Source organism: Copadichromis virginalis, linkage group LG4, assembly GCF_057382275.1.
Source record: "Copadichromis virginalis isolate Kocher_CV1m ecotype Utaka linkage group LG4, C_Virginalis_male_GT1.1, whole genome shotgun sequence".
Lineage (NCBI taxonomy): Eukaryota > Metazoa > Chordata > Actinopteri > Cichliformes > Cichlidae > Copadichromis > Copadichromis virginalis.
This window is the reverse complement of record NC_140621.1, coordinates 16,481,797-16,507,433: the sequence shown is the minus strand read 5'-3', so window position 1 is coordinate 16,507,433 and position 25,637 is coordinate 16,481,797. Positions and strand designations below refer to the sequence as shown.

Genomic DNA, 25,637 nt, shown 5'->3' with positions numbered 1-25,637 from the left:
TGTTTGGCATTGATGCGACAGACATGGGCAAAAAGATTATTTTTGTCACAGATCGTGGAGCCAACATGATCAGTGCCTTACGAGAATACACGAGGCTAAACTGCACAGCGCACATACTAAACGTGACTCTCTCCAGTGCGTTTGGTCCTGCCATAATCGAAAAGTCTCCAGAGATCGCTAGCCTTCTGACTGATGTTAAAAAGTTGGTTACATATTTCAAACACTCAGGACAGCAGGGCAAGCTTAAAAAGTCACTGAAACAATCCATAGAGACACGATGGAACTCTAACTTTGACATGTTAAATTCTGTCTTGGAACAGTACGAAGACATTGCATCTGTGCTGACTGAGAGCAATAATTATGACAAGATCGGACGCATTAGCATCAGTACTCTTAAGTTACTAGTATCATTCCTAAAACCCTTCAAAGAGGCAACTGACGACTTGGAAACTGATAACACAGCTCCCAGTGCCTCACTTGTTCTTCCGTGGTCTGTGCGATTAATTGAGCACTGTACATCAGCCACAAAAGACCCTCTGCTCTCTGAAATTGCAACCGTCTGTGTAACACGGCTGAAAGAATTACTGTCAGCAGACAGCACTTCATCCCATTCTGTTCACATGCTTTATAAAATAGCAACCTTTCTGACACCAAATCTGCGAGGTCTGAGAATGTTAGATGAAAGAGGGCGACAGAATGTGATACAGGGAGTCAAGGAGATGATCGAAGATTTAAAGTTTGATCATGCACATGATGAGGATGTTGAACCAACACCTGCCAAAAGGCCTACTGTTCTTCATAAATTTTCAGATTGGGAGGAAGAGGAAGAATCATGTGGATCAAAATCACTAGATGTTCAGATTCAGGAGTACAGGACCATGAAACTTGAATTATCAAGTCAACAAAACATTTTGCAGTGGTGGAATTCCAACAGTTCCCAGTTCCCTGCCCTGAGCAACCTTGCAAGATTTGTCCTCTGCATCCCGGCAACGAGTGCACCTTCCGAGAGAGCATTCAGCCTTTGTGGTCGGATTTTGGAGGAGAGACGTTCAGTACTGAAACCCTCATCAGTCAGTGACATTCTTTTCCTGCATGGAAATTTAAAATAATTTGGATTTTTTAAGTAAGTTTCGTTCATTTGATTAATAGTTTATAATTTTGAGATGTCGTTTATTGTTGTATTTATATATGCATATTTTCTTTTGTAGGAGAGACCTTGAATTCGACATTGGGACATTTTTTCGTTAAACTGATAGTTTAAACAACCATTTAATTTCGCAGTGGCCAACTATTTTGTTCTTTTGTTTACAATTTTAAGTGACTTTTTTTTTTTTCGCGACACTTTCCCTACTGTGTTGACAGAAAAATGTTACGTTTGTATTTTACATAAAGATAACAAGTAGGCCACAATGCTGTATTCGTTTTTATTTATTTTATTTTTGCAACACGTTTTCCATGTTAAAAGATAAATGTTGCATGTTGACAGATAAATGCATCTTGTTTAAGAAAAATAAATACAATCATTGCACAACCTGCAGTTTTATCTGTTATCTCTATTTGTTGGTGGTACCCCATTTAAATGTGAGATTTTGGAAACCAGATCTAAATTTAGCGGGAACGGTCGGGTCGGGTAGAAAATTATTCTAAGCGGGCAGCGGGTGAACAAAGACTGAATATACAGCGGGAGCGGTCGGGTGCGGTACAAAACCTTGCGGGAGCGGGCGGGAGCGGGACTAAAAAAAACATTCCCGCGCAGACCTCTAGTCTGTGTGCGCTGAATGAACCTGTGCATGTAAAATAAATCCAGTGGCATAAACTGATTTGCTGCAGTGCAAGCCATATAGAAGAAAATGTAAATACACAAGTGAAACAGTCGCATTTTTAAAACTTGAATCCAAACTACAGATTTGCCTCTTTAAGACAGCATAAAATACTGTTACCTTACCAAGATGGTCGCGAGCTCTGCCCATTAATGAGCCGCTTTCGTCACTCACGGAAAAAAACGAAACTGCACGAGCAGCCGACTGTCAGTCTGGTATGTAAACAAGGTCAGACACAGACTGCAGAACAGAAACCAGACACTTTTAGACCCGGCAGCATCTCGCTTAAAGAAAGAGGCAAGAGGAAAACCGAAGAGCTTCAACAAAACTCCGCGGATCCCGGTAAGCTGCAGGTCAGCTGGCGCCTTATTACTAACCGCGCTGTTTCGCAGGACGCACTGCAGGGGACGAATTATAGGACAACAACGCTATAAATGCATGAACCTGTCATGTTGTTGTGTGGACATTGGTGGTAAAAATCAGTCTGCAACGTCTGCAAAGAGGCATCTTTGCACATGTGATGCAAATCTGCCGCAAAGTCACTCAGCAGATTTGTGTTTACCTCCTGCGCAGTCATCAGCTGCCTGCGAACTGGGCCGCTCTCACTCTGCAAAAGCTGCATGGTCATGCTTTCCCACAGCATTAATACAAAGCGAGCACTTCCCCATCGTTAGACGTGTCGTCTAAAAAAATTGAGTCTTTCATTTGATTTTATGTGTTGTGATTTCTGTTGTTGTTTTCCTGTGTGACGCAGCATTGACGTGTATGTACAGGTGCGTGTTGTTGGTAGATTCCTGAGTGGTGCAGCTTAGTTTTGTATATGAAAGTGGGCCTAACCAGCGCTATTTCGAGCCGTCTTCAAGCTGCACAGAAACACAGTTTATTCACATGAAACAAGGGGTGATATTGCATGCAAATACAGGCTTTATTAATTGCATTGTGTTGTGTTTTGTTGTGGGGGGGTTTTTGTACGTCCTGCTCAGCCTGAGAACCAGTTTTGTCTGGTCATGATAATTGATGCAGTGCCAACCAGACACAGACTGAGCTCACACTGTATTCTTCTGCAGATGATGAGGGAGAGAAAAAGGCCAGAGTGAGTGACATACAGAGTAAATAAGGCAGGGAGACAGAAAATCTGGGCCTTTCCTGCCTCAGACTGCTTGTTTTTATCGCTTTACTGCTGCTCAAGTTAATAATCACTGCTGTTCTCTGCTTCTGCTCGATGACCTTCTTAAAGACTTTGTGCTCTGCATGCGTGTGGCATCTATGACTTCATTAACTTTGTTGATCCTTTATATAACTTGCCAAAACTCCACCGCTGCATCCCTCACCTTTTACTGTTATTGTTATGTTCTGATCTCCAAAAGGCCGTGTGATGTTTCCATCATCATCATGTATTTACTGATTTACTTGACCTCCCAGTGTTTTGGAACTAAACATTGCCCATTTTCCACTTCAGCATTCACCTCCTAGAAGACACCAAGGACAATAACAAGTCCTTAGGGGTTTGAGGAGCAGCAGTGAGATAACTCACTGCTGTTTTTACCGCCATGGAGTTGCCATCAGATTTCTGAGATGTAGCAGATTGTGCTTAAATGCTTCATTACCGCGTAATGCTGCTTGTCAGGATGACACATGGTCTGGACAGGAATGAATGAATGGGTAGTTTGCTAAAGCTAAATTTTTTGTGTGTTTTGTGTGTCATGTTAGGACAGGCCAGCCAAAATGATGCAGTGTTTTCACTTCATGGTGGAGCCGGCCAAAAACCTGACGGCCAAGATCAAGGTAACCCATTTCTGTACACTCTAATAAAAATATTGTGTGTTTAATGTTCAAACGTGGCCCCTGGCAGGAGGTCACGTTTATACTCAGGTAGACAGCTGACATAATACATTTTTTTTATAATCTTACCTGTTTGGTGTTGGTGTTTGGCTTAATGTAAGTAATGTAAGTTACTCTATGCAGGGAGTTGATGAGATGAAATGAGACAGAGGCTTTTTTTTTCTGCTGACAGGATCAGAGCCCCGATGTGCATTTTGATTAGGCTAAGTGACCGCCCCCTTTCCCAGTTGGCCTTATTACTTTCTAAAGCCCTTGTGAACCAGCACTAATGCTGTCTAAATGTCTTTCTTTGTGGCTCGAACACTCGTCTTTACTCCAGCATTTTCTCACGGAAAATCCTTTACTTGTATTTTCCTCGCAGGATTCGCACAAGAGGGCAAAGAAAGAGAAGAGGGAGCCCCTGGATGAGGACCAGTTGTTCGTTGTGGAGCTGGCTAGAGACATCGGCCGAGTGTGTCAGGTAAAAACGTCTTGTGAACCTGAACTGATGCTTGCATTCCCTCACTGTCTTAGTGTGCGCTTTCAGGATGAATGGGATAGTGTCATTGTAACAGTTTTCTCTTAATGCCAAAAGTGACGCTGATCATCACTGTTGTTTACAGCCTAATGAAGGAATTATTAAACTCTGAAATAATTAGCAGTCTTCATCAATCCACTGTTTTTCTCTCCATTTTACCCTTGCAGAGATCAGCAATGCTGGAGCACATCTGGAACCAAAATGACATCTGGCCAACTCCTCTCTGCAGGGCCTTCATCCTACAGTGGGCCTCCATGCTGGAAAGCAAGGTGTTTAACTGAAAAGTACCAAAGCATCATTTGTGTGGGAAGTGATATACTATTGTTTTGCCATTGATTGGCTGTATTGCACAAGCCAATGATAATTCAAATACACTGTGGAGTCAAGGATGGTCGCAAACAGTCATATGCAGGACAAATTATTCTAGTTCAACCACAGACAGTAAAGATGAATGTAGCTTCTGAAAAAATAAAGTCAATGTGGAAGTGGAACTTGCATTCTAAGTGAAGGCCACCAGATGGCGATAGCTGTGTTTGCAAAAAGACTGAGTCCTATTGAAGTCTCCCACTTGACACCATGTGCCAGCCATGTGCATATTGTGTGAGACTTGTCCAACATATTGGACCTGATACAATCATGCAAAGAAGAGACTTCCCCAAAACTTTGCAGTGATTGCTTGAGCTAGCAGACTAGAGTTGCCTGCGGTTTTACATGCTTGTCTACAAATATTTGCTAACCACTAGCTTAGTGATAGTAAGGCTGACACTTCTGGTTTGTGTCACACTTTTACAGTTTCCCTACAGCCTTACTGTAGCCTTACTTAAGTCCCTTACTTTCATCCAAACTACCACTGCAGCAGTCACAAGGAGGTTTTGCCAACCAGTTGAGGAATACACATTTTCCCCAAAGTAACACGTGGTTGCTAGGGGGTCACTGATTAGTCTGTAAGACTTTGCTAATGGGGCTTTAGCAGTCATTTTCATGTAATAATTTCCCCCTCATGACCAGGTCTCTAGTACTGTGTTACTGGGACTTTAGTGGTCCTACACTGTCAGCATGATTTTTGCACATCCATAATGATTGCAAAACCTCAATAGAAGTCTATGGGAAGATTTCTGTCTTGAAAGTCTTGGTTAAATCATGTTTTAGGAAGCAGGATTATCTGCGGTATTATCAGCTCATTCACTGGCAGTGAGTTGTCAGTTGCAAGCAATTAGCCAGCAAGCAAGTGGTGTCACAGGTTGATCTGTCTTTACATTCAGTTTTTTGATACCAAGATGGTGCCGGTGAAATCGCTCACCACTTCAGAAAGTCGCCATAGCTATGTCCACCTTTTGTACTTTCTACAAGTTCTCTACAAACAGCAAATGAGAAATTTGAGCTCAGAAGTATCATGACTACATACAGTAACCAGCAGTAATCATTGCCTTAAAAAGCTTGAAAATATATTTACATGTCAGTATGTCATAGCATTGACCATACTACTGATGTTAGCCTCAACTATGCCTTTCTAATAGATCTGGACAGGAATGAATGAATGGGTAGTTGATAGAGTTGGATGTCTCGAGACCACTTTTATGTGGTCTTGGTCTCGGATCCCTCGGTCTCGTCTTGGTCTTGCTGTCTCGGTCTTGCTCTCTCAGATCGACATAGTGGTCGGGAGATTTGGAGTCAACAGTATCCATGACACACAACGTAACGTTCGATAATGTTTCATACGCAAAAGCATCAGCTCTAAGAGCCGTGCTTACAGAGTGCTTTGTAGTGAATCAGAAGAGTCGACTCCCATTGAGCGAGAGCCGGCTCCTCACTTAATTTCCTTAATTTCCTTTCGCTGGTCAGCTTTCACACAGTGGCCCAGCTATGCTCCAATCCCTCCATATTGTGGCCAATCACATGCAAGGATATAGGATAATATCATTATGTGACAAACAGAGAGGGTGAGAGACGCGGCAGTCAAGTGGAGCGTGCGTCTGTCCTCTCAGTAAGTGAGTGAGACAGTAGACAGCGGTGAGGAGGGCTGTGCGAGTGCATCGCAAAAACACATAAATATGCCTGACACCTGTAAACGAACCAGCATCTGGCTGCAGTTTAAAGACTTTTTAGTCTCGGTCTTGGACTCGTCTCGACTTTGTCTTGGTCTTGACTCTGTCTGACTTGGTCTTGGTCTTGTCTTGGTCTCGATGCCCTCTGACTTGGTATTGCCTTGGTCTTGGTTTAGGCGGTCTTGACTACAAGTCTAGTAGTTGAATGGCCAGCTAATAGGATGATCAGTAAGATCATGGTCGTTACAATCTAAAAAGATACAACGTGTGACAGAGCGATAGTTCAAGCTATCACATGATTTGGCATTCCAGGAAGTTCTCACTTTATTATTGTATGCATGCACTGGGAACCTTGTGTTAATGACTTTGCTGAAAGGGTTGAATTGAATATTGGTGAGAGTGTAAGTAGTGTGCATGAAGGTTATGCTGAGAAAATGGAAATGTGCCCATAAAATGACAAATGTGACCTTGAGCAGACTTTGTAAGAAGTAAGCTGAATTAAAACCTGACCAAATATGATCAAATCTTATGAATTGTGAACATGTGGACAGTCAGATGACCTAAAAGGAAACATCAGATTCCTGCAGAAAATTAATAGTCACAGTAGAACTACACGTCTTTTAGGTATAGAGGTATATTTAATAAATGTGTGTTTTTCTCTGTGCAGATGAGACCCATGCAGACTGATGGCTGGCCAGAGATGAATGAGGGCAAACAGCCCGATGTGACGAGTGAGAAGGACCTGCAGCAGGCCAAAGCTGTTATTCTCGAATGGATCAAGGATATAAGAGCCCAGCCTGAGGTGGGAGGTTCAGACATACAACTAATATTTCCTTCAAAACAAAAAATAAGTTTGCTCATTGTTTTTTATTGACGTTGATCATTCTGCAGCAAAGTGTGTGGCCCGGAGAACCAGTGGTGAAGAATCTGGAGGACGTGCAGTCCGCCTGGCGCTGGGGCCGTGCTCCCAATCTGCTGACCGCCATGGAGCTGCTTATGTGGACTTTAATGTTACAGCGGCCTGACAAGGTAGAAGTTCTTTCTGTAATCCACAGGTCAAACTTTACAGCTTGCATGACTCGCTGCAGTTCATCAATGAGGCCTCTTTGTTGTTTGTTCCTTCAGGACACCATCCCACAGCAGTGGCTTCTGTGGAAACAGAAGACTCAGAAGATCGGTTTGTAAATCGTAACTCAAGCTGACTTTGGTTGTTTCTTTGGAAATATTTACCCTCTTATGAGTTTATCATTCTCTTTTTCCAGGTGCCATATCCTACATCCCTCAACCAGGTGAGATACTGTAGACCACGAATCACACATTACTATTCCCATGCTGGTGCATTTACACTATTAGATCCACTTACTTTTATTTTCCCTTTTTTTTGGCAGTGTGGGATTGGATTGCAGATGCTGCAGGTACAAAATTAAATATTTAATCAGCTTTTTTTCCCCATATAATCTTTGCTCAACCTGTTTTGTAATTTAAACCTCTTCACATTTCCCCTCTAGTGGAGGTGACCCTGGATCTGGACACGGCCAACCCTGATCTGCTCATCTCTACTGATGAGAAAAGGATGCGCTGTGGCTTTGAGAGAAAAGATATTCCCAACTACCACCAGCGTTTTGACGGTTGGTGGTGTGCCGTTGGAACGGAGGGCTACGGCACTGGTCGCCACTACTGGGAGGTGGAAGTGGGAGAGCGCGACTGGCGGCTGGGCGTTGCTAAAGAGTCGGCCCTGAGGAAAGGTTTTAAGTCGCTGAACACAGATACGGGGTACCTGACCTTGCGGCTGGAGAGGGGCACTGAGCTTAAGGCGCTGACGGTGCCATTCACCGCGCTGCCACCCGGCCTCATCCCCCGCAAGGTGGGCGTCTACCTCGACTATGACAACAACCAGCTGTCCTTCTATGATGTGGACAAACATTTCCACATTTACACCTACAACGAGAGCTTCGATGAGAAGCTTTTCCCACTGTTTGGCACAGTGGAGATCATCAAGGATCTGGTTATCAGGTCTCCAGCAGCCAAAACCCAGTGTCTGTGCTCCACATCTTGCATGTGGGGTTGAGTTTCCCTCCGTGGGCATTTCCTTTAAAAAAAACATCAGTAGACATCATAGTGAAGTATAACAATCCCAAATCACAGGGAGGTTGCAAAAGACCTTAAATGTGCTACTGAATAGCTTCACTTTGTGACCACTCTCTATGCTGCTGCTTTAATGTGATTGTTGCTTCCATTTTCTCACTACAGAGTTATAGTGCAACCCTTTTGCTCACATACGTGATGAAATGCCATCTAATGAAATGCCGTCATCTTCTTTCAAGAGAAACCTATAGTGTTAATGTGATGTATTGTGCATTATTAATCCAGCAATAAAATGCACTCGTGTGAATAATAAATAAACCAAATCTATGTCTTGATGCTTCATGTCTTTATTGATACTGCTGATATTCTGTTTGGTAATGTATTTAAAATATATACAGTTATATACAATTTATACACTCATCATTGGCATGAATGTCGTGTTAATTTTGGATTTCTTATTATTTCTTTGAACTGTCCTTTTTCCAGAGTGCAATGATTGTACGGCATATGTTTTGAATGACTGTAAAAAACAAGAATTGAGTGCACAAGTTTGAATTTATTATCCTTTCTTTTATTTGACGGGCATGGATTAGTATTTTTTCACCAACAAGGAGGTTCCCAAAAAGCTATTAGCAGAAAACTTAGCACATCTAAGTTAAGGGAAAAGGCTGAGCCATTCCAAATGACAAAAGAACTGGATTGAAAGTCTGTGACAACAGGTCTTATAGAGTGATGAATGTGAGTTTGAAGTATTTGGTTGAAATTGTTGTCAATATGTATGGGAGAAGTCAGGAGAGAAATACAATAGTGAGTGTCTACAGCCATCTGCAAAATGGTGGAGGCCCTGTCATGTTTTGGGGCTCTATTTTAGCTAGCAGTGTTGGGGATCTAATCAAGATTGATAAAATTAAAAGCAGAAAGAAAAAAAAACTGAAAAAAAGAACTAGATTACATTATAATCTATGATGCAACAAAACCTTGAAAACATTTGATTGGTAGTGGCTTCATTTTTCAACATGACGATGATCCTAAACAATGTAAATGTACGGAAGAGGATTAGGGCCACCAGAAAAAAGTGGGCACGTCTTTTTTCTTCTATTCCAGAGTTCTGAGGAAAAAGTCAGAATTCTGAAAATAGTTCTTTTCTTTTTCCCTCATTTTTTGACTGACTTTCTTTTCTCAGAATTCTGACCTTAATCTCAGAACTCTGACTTTTTCATCAGAATTATTTTCAGAATTCTGAGGGGGAAAAAAAAGAAAATTCTGAGAAAAAAGTCAGAATTCTGAGATTACAGTCAGAATTTTGAAAATAATTCAGAGGGAAAAAAAGTCAGAATTCTGAGGGGAAAAAAAGAAAATTCTGAGAAAAAAGTTTGAATTCTGACCTTTAATTTTCCATAGAATTCAGACTTTTTTTCTCAGAATTCTGGAAAAGAAGAAGAAAAACAAAAAAACATGTGCCCACTTTTTCCCCCCAGTGGCCATAATCCTCTTCCATACTAATCCTCTTCAGTACAACTACAGAATTTTTCCATAATTTGCATGTGACGTTTGTATGGTTTAAAGGTCCTTATTTATTTATTTATTTATTTATTTATTTATTTATTTTTAGGAAATTCAGGACTTATTTGTTATCGATAGAAGCTGAAAGGCGTATCAGCGGGACCAATCACAGAACTCTAACTCTTTCACCATGACAAAATGCAGATACAAAATAACGCATACAATTTTAATCAAAAAAATTAAATCAAATAATTCTATAACAAATATATTCAAACTGAATTTAACGCCGTTAAAAGAAGCAAACAAACAAAATATTTCTTTACATTTTTTTTGTGTTTTACGCGCCCGTGATGACGCAATCACTGCGCGACGATGCCTAAGAAGATTTATATGAGTTCCCAGCAGGTAGTCAAACGATGACAACAAATTTAAAACAGGCCTTAAAAACCCACTTTGGGTTCGACACCTTCAGGTCTAAACTGCAGGAAGATGTTGTTAAAGCAGTCCAAAGAGGTAAGTCGGCTCATTTTTCCTGTCTGCCTCTCTGTTAGATGAACGTTAGCAAGCTAACATAACTGCTGTTTGTCTTTAGTTTTGAATGTGAGGTTCAGTTGGTTTTCACAGACAGTGAGAGACAGAATAATGTGTAACACGGTGGTCTCTGTGGTCTTCCTGCAGGTGACAGGGATGTGTTTGTGTGCATGCCTACTGGAGCAGGAAAGTCGCTCTGCTACCAGCTGCCTGCAGTACTTGCTGAGGGCATTACTCTGGTTATATCCCCGTTAATCGCTCTCATTCAGGTTAGCGTCTGTCTCTAGCTCCTGAGCTCCAATCCAAAACCTTCGAATAAGTTTTGCAGTATCAGGTTTGCTTTAACCCCTGTTCGTGTTTCTATCCAGGACCAAGTGGATCACTTGAAGGAGTTAAACATCCCTGCCTGCTCCATCAACTCTAAGCTCCCAGTGAGTGAGCGCCGGTTGATCCTGGCCGACCTGGGGAGCAGCAACCCGAAGCTAAAGCTTCTCTACATCACTCCAGAGATGGTGGCCTCGCCCGCGTTCCAGCCCTGCCTGATGGACCTGTGCTCCCGTGGCTTGCTGTCTTACCTGGCTGTGGATGAGGCTCACTGCGTCTCGCAGTGGGGCCATGATTTCCGACCAGACTACCTCAAGCTGGGTGAACTGCGGGCTCGATTGCAAGGAGTTCCCTGTTTGGCCTTAACAGCAACAGCACCCAAGAATGTACAGGAGGACATCATTCAGTCCCTGAGGCTGTCCTCGCCGCTTTCTTTTCTTACACCCGTCTTCCGGAGTAACTTGCACTATGATGTGATTTTCAGGGAGCTGCTGCCAAACCCATACGTCCACCTTTGTGCCTTCATTAAGAAAACATTATCACTTGGAGGTGGATCTAACGGACAGGTTTGTAGACTGTAGGCTGTCATGTGTTATCCTTTTTACAAACAGAAATATTCAGATAGAGTAGCGACAGTTTGCCTAAGGGGTTTACATTTTTGGCCACAAGTTTAAAAATACTCATCATGGGCATGAATGTCATGCAAATTCTGAGCTTTTAATTACTTTTTTTTAAACTGTTCTTTTTGCATTGGGGAATGATTGTATGTGACTTTAAAAAACAAGAATTGGGTGCAAAATAATTGACTTGGGATTTTCTCTGATCCACACGGTGTCGAAAGTGTAGATACAGGCTCCATAAATAGATACAACCCCTATAATTAGATTAGATTAAATGTCCCTTAGCAAGTTGCATGTTGACCAGATGCTTTTGGTACCCAACAGTTAGCTTCTAGTTTAATTCTGGATGGATATTTGAATACTTATTGTGGCAGAATTGGTAGAGTTCTTTAAAGTGGTTGATTTCCTATCAATTCCCATCCTTAAGCATCACTTATAAAAAGGTTTAAACGACTTTGCCATTTACATTAAAAAAATAATAATAATAAAATAAAAAAATAAAATAAAAAAAATAAAAAAACAGAACAAGTTTTTAATTATTGAAGCATTTTAGCAGCTGTATGTTTTACTTCTAGAATGACTTTTTGTTCAATTTTATTTCAGGATTGTTTGTGTGCCTTTTCTCTGTTTTATAACATTTCTGTTGTTATTAACGGCTTGATTGAGCTCACACAGCATTTTCTTGTGTGAATACAACTGATTTTGTTGCCTAGAGTGGAGGAATAACACTCTTTGCCATTTTCTTTCATGCAAACTCTGGCTTAATCAAACTGTCTGATGTTCGTAAACAGGGATGTGGGATTGTGTACTGTCGGACCAGGGAAGGTTGTGAGACGGTAGCTCACCAGCTGACGAAGCTTGGAGTCGTAGCTAAGCCGTATCATGCAGGTAAAATTATTTTATTTTTTACCTCCTTTTTTTTTTGTTTTGTTTTTTTACATCTATATAAACTGATCAGGCATAAGATTATGAGCACAGACAGGTAAAGGGAATAACACTCATTAATCCTTCATTGTGGCACCTCATAGTGGGTGGGAAATATTAGAGAGCATTTTGTCCTCAAAGTTCATGTGTTAGCAGGAAAGGACTGGATCAGAGCATCACCAAAACTACATCTCTTGTGCGGCGTTCCTAGATGCAGTTGTCAGTATCTATGAAAAGTGTTCCAAGAAAGGAGCAGTGGTGAACCGGGGGTAATGAAGGCTGGCTATCCAAGAGATTAGCTACTGTAGCTCAAATTGCTGGACCAGAGAGCAATGGAAGAAGGTGGCCTGGTCTGAATCACATTTTTTGTGGATGGTCAGATGCTTAGTTACCTGGGGAACAGGATACCAGGATGCACTATAGGAAGAAGGTGAGCTGGCAGAGGCAGTGTTGTGCTTTGGGCAATGTTCTGCTGGGATCCCTTGGGTGACTTTGGGTTACTTTGACTTGTACCAACTACCTAAGCATTGCTTCAGACTATGTTAACCCCTTCATGGGACTTGTATTCTCTGATGGCTGTGGCCTGTTTGAATGGTAAATGGCCTGTATTTGTATAGCGCTTTACATGTTCAGTCATCCACCCATTCACACACACATTCACACACTAGTGATGGCAAGCTACAGCCGCCACAGCTGCCCTGGGGCGCACTGACAGAGGCGAGGCTGCCTCCCACCGGGCCCTCTGACCACCACAAGTAGGTAACAGGTGAAGTGTCTTGCCCAAGGATGTGCTGGACAAACAAGTCCAATCCACGGAGGCCCAACCTCGCAACTTACAGGACTTAAAATATCTGCTGCTAACATCTTGGTGCCCAACACCACAGCACACCTTTCTGGGTCTAACGGAGTCCCATACCTCGATGGGTCAGGGCTGTTTTTTGGCAGCAAAAGCAGAATGAGCACAATATTAGGCAGCTGGTCATGATGTTATGCCTGATCTGTGTATAGGATGTGTAAAATTGAGTGTTTGAGCTCTACTTTTGTAGGCTTGAAGGCAACAGATCGGACAGGGGTACAGAATGAGTGGATGCAGGGGAAAGTGCTGGTTATTGTGGCTACCATCAGCTTTGGCATGGGAGTAGATAAGGCCAATGTCAGGTGAGGCTGCAAATGCACAGTTATCACTCGCATTCTTCTTGTATCTAGTTTTTTTTTTTTTTTTTTTTTTTCCCCTGCCATTGTGTATTCAAATGTTTCTGCAGATTTGTAGCTCACTGGAACCTCGCTAAGTCTCTGGCCAGCTACTACCAAGAGTCTGGGCGAGCGGGGAGAGATGGCCTGCCCTCCGCCTGTCGCACATACTACTCCCCGAGAGATAAGGAGCAAATTAATTTCCTCATTCGGCAGGAAGTGGCAAGAAAGCAGGTCAGATTAGCAGCAGAGCAGGATGGAAAGCTCTTTGCTGCACAGTTTTTATATGTGTTTAAATGTGTCTGCAGGAAAAACGGGGCTTTGCAAAGGACACTGACAAAACCGCAATGACTGACTTTGAAGCCATGGTGTCTTTTTGTGAACAAGAAGGGTAAGTAAAGGATTCACACATGCGGTGACAGGTTATAATTATTGTTATTTTTATTATTATTTACATACAGATCAAAGCATAACTGACAATAAGTGCAGGCTTAAAGCATTACATCATAACATAACGCCTTCACCTGTTCCACAGTATGTAACGTGCAGTTTTAGATAAAGAGTGCATTTCTGTTTCTGGACAGCAGAGGGCAGATTTCCTCTCTTACCATCCTTTGAAAGCTGCTTCCTGCTTGAGGCTCTTGACTAACTCAGAAGTCTGACTGCCAGTTCTCATTACTTTAGAGTGACACATCATTATGTTTAGAAAGCTCTGAGAAAAAACAATCCAATCGGGCATTCCCAGTCATTTCTCACCGTTTGCCTAAAGTTAGTTTCATACACGTGTTCAGTCCTGTATGGTCCAAGAAGTTTCTGCCTGATTCACACACAGCTGGAGTTGGCCCTGCCCTGTCTTCAGGGATCGCTGTTGGGAGTGCAGTGATGCTCCAAGGAATGTGGACTCTCCTGAAAGCCTGTTGACTCGAGCAGGTGTGTTTGGCAGCGTTGCAGGACATCCTTTACGGTGTTTGGCAGGTGTTTTGTTGTCCAAGGGTTGAGGTTCTTTAGTGCTGCACAGCATGCACCCTGTACAATTCTTGTGTGTGTGTGTGTGTTTCTAAAACACGATCAGGACTCGCTGTGTGGAGAGCTTGCAGTTGTGTCTGTTTTTGCTCAAAGGTCGGGACCCTTTAGCTTCCTCTTGCGACAGCAGCAGCTGCAGCAGCCGCAGCAGAAGCTCGCGCAGGTCACCACTGTGATGAGCAGGACTACAACTGTGGGAGAGCAGCAAATAAACAATGTCATGACCAGCTTATTGATGAACAAGCAATGTGGGGGGGAAAAAAACATATCGACCAAAAACTCACGAATAAAAGTTAGCAGGACGAAGAAAGCTCCCAGCTCTATGGGGTTGGCGTTGGGCAGACCTTGAAGCTTGACCCAGATTCTGCCAAGGATGTTCAGCGTCTGTTCTCTGGCATCCATCCTAGTGAAGACAGGTATACAGCACCTCTTTTATTTCCCTTGCAATCTAGGTATTTCTCCTGTTGCTCACTGGTGACACTGTGAGTGGGGCGAGGTGGAATTGCTATTTACATGTCAGAGCTAAGCAGTTTTTCAGCCTGTGGTTTAGTGGGCGGGTTGTCATGAGAAGGCAGGAATCTCACTGCCCGAGAAGAAACGTGTGTCTGATAGAAAGCGGTAAATGCACTGGTGCTTTTTCTGTGCCTGAACAATTTTAATCCAACCGGGTTTAAAAGTGTTCTGGAGGAACAATATTCTGCTCTGTCATGCAGGCTGTAAGAGGTGGGGATCGAACCGCCGACCTTCGATTAATAGAGAAGCTGCTCTGTTTACGAGAGTATGGTAAACAGACGGGCTGATTCACATATGGGTTGAGTTAACAAGAGGAACAGAACGAGGCCCTTCTCTGTGATAAATGTGTTAATCAGACGGCTCTGCAGACACTTCAGTGTGTGCAATGGGCGGTGGTAGGGTGGCAAGTCATTGAGCTGGTGCTGAATTGCTGGAATGGGTGTGACAGCGTGTGGCATTTCTAGTTTTGAGAGTTCTTTGTAACTAACACTTGCAGTACGAAGCATAAAAGGATAAAAACTATTGAAAATAACTACAATATGAGTTATTACACTGGCACTGAGGACAAAGCCTGGAAACTTGGGGGTCAACATGACGTCTTGATAATTCAGAGGAGTTATGGTAGTGTATCCTCCTTCTGATCACATGCTTTTGAGTATTCTGGATGTAAACATCCTGGTTCCAGAAGTGTGGATAAGGTGGTAATACTATCCAAAGTACACTGTTAGAAATCAGGATACTGTGGCATACCTTAGCCAGGTTTCACAGCTTTCTTTGTTCTCAGTGGCCGAGCTGGTGACAGATCAGATCAGGGATCAACTCCACCCACAGGATCTGTAAACCTGCACTGTGTAATTTATGCAAGTGTATGTGTCTCGTGTTCCTTGTCAGAAACCTGTATCACATATACTCAAAACCAGGATGAGATCGGGGGAAGATTTGCATGATCACAAGCTAACTTGTCCTTCCTGGCTTCGAAAATTTAAATGTGGGGAAAGGTTGTGCTGCATTGCTTTAACTGTGTATAAGTGTAATGTGTTGTTTCCAGTAAAATCCAGTAATACATATCTGCTCTGCTCACTGGAAAAAAGCCACAGAGCTAACTCAGTACTTTTATAAAAACAGCTTAAATGGGCCACATGTATTATAGCTATGCTACACACAGTGATGTGGGAAATTAATGCTACAAAATATTTTCATGCTATTTTTTAAAAATCCTAGTATGAAAGTGTAAGTCAGGAGAAAAGGAAGGATTGATTTTCCAACCATGCGGGCTGTTCCTACCTGAGACCGTGAGCTTGTGTGGAACGCGATGCTGATTAATAACAGATTTTGGAGCTGACTGTATGTTCGTTAAAACGATGAACAGTATTTACAGATCACATGCATGTGACTGAGAAATTCTCTATTTTTAAACACATTTTACACATTCGTCTGCTTGAATTGTTTTTCTCACGCTGCGCTCGCACAGAAACATTTAAAAGCACTTACCTGCTGATCGGAAACTTCTTGTCGTTTCTTTGTTTGTTTGTTTAGTTTGGGGTTTTTTGGGGGGTTTTTTTTGTGAAACTTGGCCGAGCCTAAACTGTCAGAAATCGCAAAACCAGTTGGCAATTAGGAGTCGGTCGGAAACGTGTCATTCTCTTCTTTCCCCTGACGGAGCTGCCAGCTGAGTGCCTTTGCTTTAGGCTGCGTGCTAATTTGTTTGTGGGGACGTCATCCGGAGGAGGAGTGGTGCTCGGGCGAGCCTGAGATTAGCGGTGGAGGTTGAGATATAGTTAAGAGGGTTAATTCCACTGTCACTGATGACAAACTGCACGTGAGGGGGGGAAAGTAGACGATAACAAATTTCATCCGGCGCTCTTCTGCCCTCTTTCACGCTGCTCTGACTCCTCAGTCGCTTTGAGTCTTCTCATCTCTTCCCCTCTTCCAGGCTTCTTGTTGCTCCCTTTGTTTGTTTTCTTTGGTTTTTTGATTTGTGGCTGTCTCATACGCGCACATACAGAGTAGTTACTGCTGTGTCTTACTTTTCTTTGTCTGCCTCAAAGGCTGTTTTCTCTTTGATAGTCCTGCTTCACAGAGCTTTGTTTGCCTCTCTGTCGTTCCCCACCTCTTCTAGTGCTTCTCTTTGTTTCATGAAAGGGAAGGTGGCAGCATTTCCACTTCTAGCAAGGTAGCTGGTATGTTGCTGAAATGACTCGTCTAATGGGCTGTTTCCCAAGTGCTGGTGTGTGTGTGTGTGTGTGTGTGTGTGAGAGAATACTGGCCGTTGCGTAATGCTGGATATGATAGTGTGATACAAGAGACCTTTTTTCTGAAAAGAAAATCCCGTCTAAAGCAGGGATTGTGAACAGAAACATGCTGCAGAGGAAGCGGGTGACCTGCTGTCAGACATTAATAGTATTTATTTATTTTTTTCAAAAACCTTGAAATTGTAAGAAAACAACGCTGAACGACTGTTTCCAAATCCAGACTTTGTGCCTCTGCATCCATCCTTCATATCCGTCGATAACAGTTAGTTAGGGTTAGTGTTGATGCAACTGCGTTGTGTTTTTCATGGGACAAAGAGTGGCGCTTGACCTATTTCATAACAAAAGTATTGATTATGGGGATTGATATGGTGGTTACACAACAACTAAAAGATCAATATTGTTTCTAAAACATTATCAGAAAGATGAGATGATGCCTTTTTGCAACTGCAAACTGCAGAGTGTGTTTTCTTTAACTCGTCTGTTCAACGGTAGCTCTTTTCTCGTCCTGCCACCAGTTGCCGCCATGCCACCATCTCAAAGTTTTTCGGCAACACGGCGCCGAACTGCGCGGGGGCCTGCGACTACTGCCGTAACCCCAAGTTGGTGCGAGCGCAGCTGGAGAGAGCGGCCACGCTCAGCACCAAGATCGGTGCGGCTCAGAGCAGCGAGCCCAAGGGAGCGTTCGGGTTCCAGTCGGACACTTATGGAGGAGGAAAGAAGGGTTACGGCTTTGAAAGGCAGGACGATTTTTAGTGATGTTGTGTGAAATGTCCCGCTTGCATTTATGACTTGATGGTTGATCCTGTAGGTTAACACCGATGTTTTGCTTCGCAGGTATGATGAAGGGGAAGGTTATAGTGAAGATGATCCTTTTAAGAGGAAGAAGGAGTTTTCTGAGCTTTTCAAGAAGCAGATGAGCATGCGCAAGGTGATTACCACAAAAAAAGAAATAGAGAAAATCAGCTCATACTCTTTGGGTAAAATATATACGTTATTTCTAAATGTAAGGACAGCATCTCCAGAGTGTTTGTGTTGTGCCTCTGCACATCTGTAAGCCATCTGGGGCTATCAGGCCCTGTAAATGCTGCTTTTGCTAAATGGCTCCCACATGTTCAGTGGAATTTTTACAACATTTGAACTAAAGTATTCCTCATCAGGTCCAAGAGGAGGTTGGCCAAACTGTTTATAACATAGCATAAAAAGCAGGAATGCCATGATTATTTAAAAAAAGTAGAAACTGAGCAGGAAGAACAAACAAGTCATTATAGTGTGTGGAGAGTTATGGAGGTTATTGATGCCTCAGGGCTTCGTTGCTCAGAGCTTCATTTAAATGTTGCTAGCTTAAAACTATGGTTCTTTTATCTTTCTTTCTTTACACATTAAAGAGACATTTTGCACTTCAACTACAGATGCACAGGCTTTTGGACGATGATAAAATGTTGTTAATTGTGGTGGATATTAAATCAAGCCATCATGATGCGATTGAAGTGCCAACTTTCAGCTTTAACTCTGAAAGTTTTTACAAAACTGTCGCATTAGCTGTTTGGAAGCTACAGACATTTGTACACACAGTCCCCCGTTATCCGTCTTTGTGTTATTTTCATGAAATGTTAAGCAGAAGAATATCAGAGGTGGATTCCAAGTGTTCACGGGAACTGTGAATGTGAGCTCCAAAGACACGCTGGAGCAAGTGAGGGAGGCATCATTAGACTGAAAAAACAAAGTAACTATCAGAGAGAGAGAGTGGCCAATCACACAGTCATGTTCTTTCTTAAAAATGCTGAATGCACTGACCAGCTCAGCAACATCAAAACGCCTGAAAAACGTGGATGATGACAGAATTATTTCTATGGTTATGAAAAACATCCTTAAAATGTCTAAAAAAAAAGAAAAAAGTCCTTAACAGTCATCATTAACAACGTCTAAAATGGAGATTGCTCGATGAATGGAAACAGAAAGGCTAGATCACAAAATATCCAAAAGAGCCTGAAAACAGTTCAGCGCTGAGAGAAATCTGGAGATGGAGAGAAACGGCTCGTGATTAGAAGCATACCACATCACCTGTCAAACATGGCGGAGGCAGTGATATAGATGGGCATGTGTGGCTGCCAGCGGATATAGATCACTAGCTTTTATTGATGATGGTGACTGCTGATGGATGTGCACAGGCCTATACTCTCTGCTCAGATTCAGAAAAATGCTGCAAAACTGATCAGAGCTTCACAGCACAAATGGAAAATGACACAAAGCAACTCAAGAGTTTCTGAAGGAGAAGAAATGGAAGATTCTTCAATTGCCAAGCCAGTCAGCTGATCTCTAACCAACAGAGCATGCTTTAAAGTTATTAAATACAAAGCTAAATGCAAAGAGACTCACAAACAAGAAGCAACTGAAGGTGGATGAAGTCCAGGCCAAGCAGCTGAAGGGGGGAAACGGCAGTCTACGCTTCATCCAAGTATTAAAAACAATCTACACTCAACAAAAATATAAACGCAACACCTTTGTTACTGCTCCCATTCCCCATGGGATGGACGTAGAGACCTAAAATTCATTCCAGATACACAATATAACCATCCCTCCCAAACAGTGGTCACAAATCAGTCCAAATGTGTGGTAGTGGGCACATCTGCTATATTGAGATAATCCATCCCACCTCACAGGTGTGCCACATTGGGATGCTGATCTGACATCATGAGTAGTGCACAGGTGTACCTCAGACTGCCCACAACAAAAGGTCACCCTGGAATGTGCAGTTTTGTCTCACAGCAAAATGCCACAGATGCCACAAGCAATGAGGGAGCGTGCAATTGGCATGCTGACAGCAGGAATGTCAACCAGATCTGTCGCCCGTGCATTGAATGTTCATTTCTCAACCATAAGCCGTCTCCACAGGCGTTTCAGAGAATATGGCAGCACATCCAACCGGCCTCACAACCGCAGACCTCGTGTAACCACACCAGCCCAGGACCTCCACATCCAGCAGGTTCACCTCCAAGATCGTCTGAGACCAGCCACCCAGACAGCTGCTGGAACAATTGGTTTGCACAACCAAACAATTTCTGCACAAACTGTCAGAAACCGTCTCAGGGACGCTCAACTGCATGCCCGTCGTCCTCATCGGGGTCTTGACCTGACTCCAGCTCGTCGCCGTAACAGACTTGTGTGGGCAAATGCTCACATTCGATGGCGTCTGGCACGTTGGAGAGGTGTGCGCTTCACGGATGAATCATGGTTCACATTGTTCAGGGCAGATGGCAGCTGAGAATGTCCCAGTTCTTGCATGGCCAGCATACTCACCGGACATGTCACCCATTGAGCATGTTCGGGATGTGCTTGACCGGCGTATACGACAGCGTGTACCAGTTCCCACGAATATCCAACAACCTCGCACAGCCATTGAAGTGGAGTGGACCAACATTCCACAGGCCACAATTGACAATCTGATAGACTCCATGCGACGATGTGTTGCACCGCATGAGTCAAATGGTGGTCACACCAGATACTGACCGGTTCTGGGTCCCCAGACCCCCAATAGCGCAAAAAACTGCACATTCCAGGGTGGCCTTTTGTTGTGGGCAGTCTGAGGTACACCTGTGCACTACTCATGATGTCAGATCAGCATCCTGATGTGGCACACCTGTGAGGTGGGATGGATTATCTCAATATAGCAGATGTGCCCACTACCACACATTTGGACTGATTTGTGACCACTGTTTGGGAGGGATGGTTATATTGTGTATCTGGAATGAATTTTAGGTCTCTACGTCCATCCCATGGGGAATGGGAGCAAAAACAAAAGTGTTGCGTTTATATTTTTGTTGAGTGTATATTAGTTTCTCCAGTTCATTTTAATAAACAGTTAATGCAGAATTATTTGATAACCCCTTGAATTAAATGAGAAAGTCTGCACATTCAGTGATGTGATGTGTACAGAGGCAAAACAACAAAAAATTGCGTCGTGGTCCCAAAGCCGTATATAATAAATGCTCACTGTTGTCTTCTATGTTCTGGCTTTAATACACGTGTGAATACTGAAGGCTTCCCTTCTGCCTGTGCTCGTGTTTATTTAGGGTAACGACAGCAGTCAGAGGGAAGAGTTTGTTCCTCCAGGTAACGTGTAACACGAACAGTAAAAATGATTGTGAATAACTCTCTCTGTCCTGTTTTGTAACCGGTGTTATTCTGCTGTGTAGATATCAACTGCCCGCTTAGAGAGGCCAGCAGCCAGAGAATTCCCAAGCTCAGTGTAAAGGTACAAGACAAAACTTGAACACTACGCACACATTCCTCATATCTGCTGCATTTATGAACACGTCCTTCAGCGACTCAGGCCATGTGATGAGAAAAGCAGCGTTAAAAAACCCAAAACGCAGCAGCTTAAAAGGCTGTGGCTCGTTGGTGTTTGACATTTTGTACAGTAAAAGCAGAAAGTGAGCGTTTTCCAAGGCGTTAATAAGATTCATATTGTATTTCAGGCCAGAGAGCACTGCCTGTACCTCCTGCAGGAGGCACTTCAAGGCCAGCAGGGGGCAGAAGATGCACTCAAGTACTTATCTAGATTCATTCAGATTTTTTTTTTTTTTAAACATTTTTCCTCAAACATAAAAATACTGCAAAAAAAAAAATAAAAAAATACATATAACTAACTTTTCTCAAAGTGTCGGCATTTGTCTCTCAGCTCTGACAGTCTGTCCTTGGCGGTGGATATTGAACACGAGGTCTTCAGAAACAGCAAGTCCTCTAACTTGTACAAAGCTGTGGTGCTAAAGAAGGTAAGTGCAGGCTTTTTGTTAATGTCTCATTGCCATATAGAGGGAAATGTTTATGCTTAGCTCTATTATTCTGTCAAGGTAACAGAGATGAAGAAAGCGGCACCTGCTTCAGCAGGTCGAGATAAAGCAGAAGGTGCTAGGAGCAGCAGCGGCAGCGATTCCAGAGAAACAGAACTCAAAGAGGCTGGATCCTCCTCTTCATCCTCGTTTTCTGATGAGCCGCAGGGGTTCACGCTGGCATCTGAGGTGTACTCGGTAACATTGCTTTTCTACTTTCCCAGATTTTTATTTATTTTTTTTTTTTTAAAGGAAAACTGGAGGTTTTTGTGGCTGCAGAGTATTCAGAGGAAAACATGTTTTCTTTCCCCCCCAGCTGAAGCGTAAGAGGGTAGGGGCAGGCCAACGGGGCTCTTCTAACCCCTTCATAACTGCTAAGGATTTAATAAACCCCTCCATGTTGGAAACAGGGGCTAACAAAGGTAGGACAAGCGGCGGATTTTTCAATGGCTACTCAGGAGAAACCATTATGCAGGGAAAAGAAGCCAACACAGATGCATCATCGCCCATCAAAGCCAAAGCAAATGCCGTCACGACCTCTCTGAGCAGCCCGACTAAAGGAGGCAGAGCCATGAGCAAGAAGCAGCAGAAGCTGGCGGAAGCAGCAAAGAGTTCCCACAACATTTCTCATTTTTTCATGAAGCAACATACTCCAGAGAAAAGCCAGGATGAGGAGGAGATGCCGAGGGAGCCCGAAGCCACTTTATCTCCCGCTCCAGCTTCCATCTCCCAGGAATACATCAACCAGGAACCACACTCACCTGCTGCGTCAGAAGGAGAGAGCAGTGCTGCACAGTCAGAGACTGAGGATGTGATCCTCGTAGAAAGCAAATCTGAGATAATTGTTATACCTGATGATGACGAGGAGGACGGAGCTGATATTGCAGAACCAGTTCAAGAGACATCTGAGCAGGACCTGACGTCCATCACAGAGTATTTGATTCTTAATTTGATCAGAAATAGCGGAAAAAAGCCTTTTATTGACTTTTAACTGCTTTTTCTTCCCCCTGTTCTCCCACAGACAAAACAAAGACGAAGAAGAACTTAAACCAAGTGAAGAAGAGGTTAACACAAGTGAAATTCCCGGGGTAGGTGTCTGTACACCCACAAAAGTCCTTCTTGAAACAAGTCTTTCCGCTCAGCAGTTTGAAGCTAGATGAAGTGCTCCAAAGGCTTTATAAGTTTGTCCAAAAATAAGACTTTTGGACAAATGTATAAAGACAAAATAAGACAAAGTAAAGTTTTAAGAGATTAGAGTTTGAGCATGATAATCTGTCTTACACTCAGATTGGGGTTTTTCCACAGGAAGTCAGTTGGCATACAATTTTAGCATTCACTGTATGGACAAAAGAACTGGGCCACCTACACATTCAGCAACTGCTCGAGCAACTCATGGAAACTCATGACATGAAGCTCCTGGCGCACAGTTTCTGTGCTGATGTTAATGCCAGAGGTTTTGAGCTTGTCAGTTATTCAATCAGTGGAGCTTTAGCAACTTTTACGAAATACCAAATAGCGTGTTCGACAAAGCACCTGAAGTATGCAGGAGTGGGTCGAAATCTGTCACTCTTCAGTTTTCCTTATAATTTCCTGCATAGCTTCAGACAATATTGAATTATCAGTATAGAAAAACACATTTAGCCTCTTTCCACAATCCACACAATCTAAATCCAAAGTCTCGTTTTTGTTCAGCATAATTTCTCTTTTCTATAACAGACTGAGCATCAGCATGATGGGGATAGATATTAGTTTTAATAGAAAACTCCTCATTAAAGTCCATGTTGTAAAGAAGGGATGTCAAACTCATTTTACATCGTGGGCCACGTACAGATCACTTTGATCTTAAGTGGGCGGCCCAGTGAAACTCCTTTCTGATAGTGTAAAGATGTTTAGCCACACATTTAATCCCCTATATTTTTAAATATATCTGTTCTGTGAACCATTTGTAAAAATCATAAATTTCTCTAGTATGTTGTGAAGGAACAGTAACACTCTGTTATTTAATGGTTTATCTCTTAGAGATATCTCTTAGGACCATGGGGGGAAAGCCATTAAACATATGAAAATACAGTTAAAATTCTAAAATTTATACCATCCTATACATTTTCCAAAGATATCCAGATTGGAGTCTTTGGCAGGCCAAACCATAGATTTCAGTTCTGCCTGGAGTCCTGAGTCTGACTTTATGCTTGTGAACAATCATGACATGTGTGTCCAGGTGACAGATGACATGAAAACCATGACGGAGTCTCCCCCTCCGGCGAAGCGCAGCCGGCCCGGGAATGAGAGCAGCAGGAGAGTAACCTTCAACCCCAACGTGCAGGAGAGAGCCCTGCACCCAGCCACTGACTCGCCCAAGCCTGTAACACTTAAGGAAGCAGCTGATATCGTGGTCCGCTACCTGGACCCTTTTTACACTCAGGGAAAGTTTGCCACAAAGGTGAGCGAGTGCTGTGTTTGTAAAAAAAAAAAAAAAAAGTAGGTTTGCGATTAAAAGCAGAATGATTAAAATTCTTTCTTTATTTCGCAGGAGCTGTTTAAGTCTTTCGCTCGCTACCTGTCTCACCTTCTTACAGAGGGAAGGAGCAGGGGGAAAGGCCAAGGTAAAGGGTGCATGGGAAATTTCTAACTTGCAGTTTGCTTTGTGTGCTGGTCCTCTTTAACTCCAGCCTCTGGGTCCACAGTGAAAGCAGAGGCCAAGGCTCTCATCAAGAAGTTCTTCAGCAGCGTCCAGCGCTGTGAGAGCGAGGCAGACTGGAAGCACCTTAAGAGACCTCACAGCTGTAAAACCACAGCCAAAAGTGAATGAATGGGGGGAGGAAATATGTAGCCCTTCCTCTTTGACAGTGCCTAAACTTCTCCGGTTACGATGACCTCAGGCTTTGTCACAGATGCCTGCTGACGAGGTTTATGGTCCACTTGCTGCTATTTTGTTATTCTTTTAAAATGTTTTCCAGGATGGTTGCTGATACTGTAACTTGGGTTAATAAATAGTAAGCAATAAAACAGGGACAGTTTTGCAGCCTGAGAGATCAGACAGATGCATGTGTGAGACTTCTTTTTAAACTGCAAACTGTGTGTAATTCACATGGTCTTATTACATCACAGTGCAGAGTTATGCAGACCCAGTGGTGCTTGGAGCAGGAAGCCAGCTGAGGTTTTTCACAGGCTTCTCATAGCAGGAAAAGCAGAGGTGTAATTATTGGCATTCAAACAACAGCGTGCGATTTTGAGCAAGCTGGTTTGGGGATCTTCCAATGTTGCCATACTGGAACATTTAATCCCTTCTCTTTTTGTGTGTGTGTGTGTGTGTGTGTGTGTGTGTGTGTGTGTGTGTGTGTGTGTGTGTGTGTGTGTGTGTGTGTGTGTGTGTGTGTGTGTGTGTGTGTGTGTGTGTGTGTGTGTGTGTGTGTGTGTGTGAGACAAGTAAAGGTGTGTCAGAAAGCTAAAATACTGGTTTGTTGTACAGTGTCTCCAGCTCTCTGTTCAGGAAACATTAAAAATGCTGTCACAGTTGTCCTCTGATAGCCGTCTGTCACGTTTAAGATGACATTCGTGGTTGGGTGGTGTTTAAAGATGGGGTCGTGAAGAGCAAAAAGACTTTGAAGCTGTTATTAT

General features: G+C 43.0%; 2 protein-coding genes and 1 long non-coding RNA gene across 5 annotated transcripts; 2 read left to right on the top strand and 1 right to left on the bottom strand.

The window, feature by feature from the left end:
• Window positions 1-1,991: 1,991 nt before the first annotated feature.
• LOC146711116 (uncharacterized) lies at window positions 1,992-8,644 on the top strand. 3 transcript variants are annotated; one of them, XM_085453821.1, is made up of 10 exons: window positions 1,992-2,173; window positions 3,531-3,605; window positions 4,024-4,122; window positions 4,347-4,448; window positions 6,892-7,026; window positions 7,116-7,253; window positions 7,350-7,401; window positions 7,487-7,513; window positions 7,613-7,639; window positions 7,733-8,644. In XM_085453821.1, exons 2-10 carry the CDS (start codon window positions 3,546-3,548, stop codon window positions 8,290-8,292), a joined length of 1,200 nt encoding a protein of 399 aa, XP_085309947.1. In that variant the 5' UTR covers window positions 1,992-2,173; window positions 3,531-3,545; the 3' UTR covers window positions 8,293-8,644. The 3 variants fall into 3 exon arrangements, with proteins under 3 accessions (XP_085309947.1, XP_085309950.1, XP_085309948.1); XM_085453824.1 differs by having other exon boundaries at window positions 2,098-2,162; window positions 3,536-3,605; XM_085453822.1 differs by having other exon boundaries at window positions 2,104-2,162.
• Window positions 8,645-10,152: 1,508 nt separating this feature from the next.
• recql5 (RecQ helicase-like 5) lies at window positions 10,153-25,058 on the top strand. Its single transcript, XM_085453819.1, has 19 exons — window positions 10,153-10,325; window positions 10,491-10,612; window positions 10,712-11,233; window positions 12,079-12,175; window positions 13,258-13,369; window positions 13,474-13,636; window positions 13,711-13,793; window positions 17,706-17,927; window positions 18,025-18,118; window positions 21,261-21,300; window positions 21,384-21,442; window positions 21,666-21,736; window positions 21,869-21,962; window positions 22,041-22,217; window positions 22,336-22,952; window positions 23,041-23,107; window positions 24,238-24,459; window positions 24,550-24,622; window positions 24,704-25,058. Exons 1-19 carry the CDS (start codon window positions 10,229-10,231, stop codon window positions 24,826-24,828), a joined length of 3,057 nt encoding a protein of 1,018 aa, XP_085309945.1. The 5' UTR covers window positions 10,153-10,228; the 3' UTR covers window positions 24,829-25,058.
• Window positions 13,819-16,989, bottom strand: LOC146711115 (uncharacterized). The gene is made up of 3 exons (XR_014920109.1): window positions 16,430-16,989; window positions 14,710-14,828; window positions 13,819-14,616 (listed from the first exon to the last, which is right to left on the bottom strand). It is a non-coding gene; the product is annotated as an uncharacterized LOC146711115 (long non-coding RNA).
• Window positions 25,059-25,637: the final 579 nt, after the last annotated feature.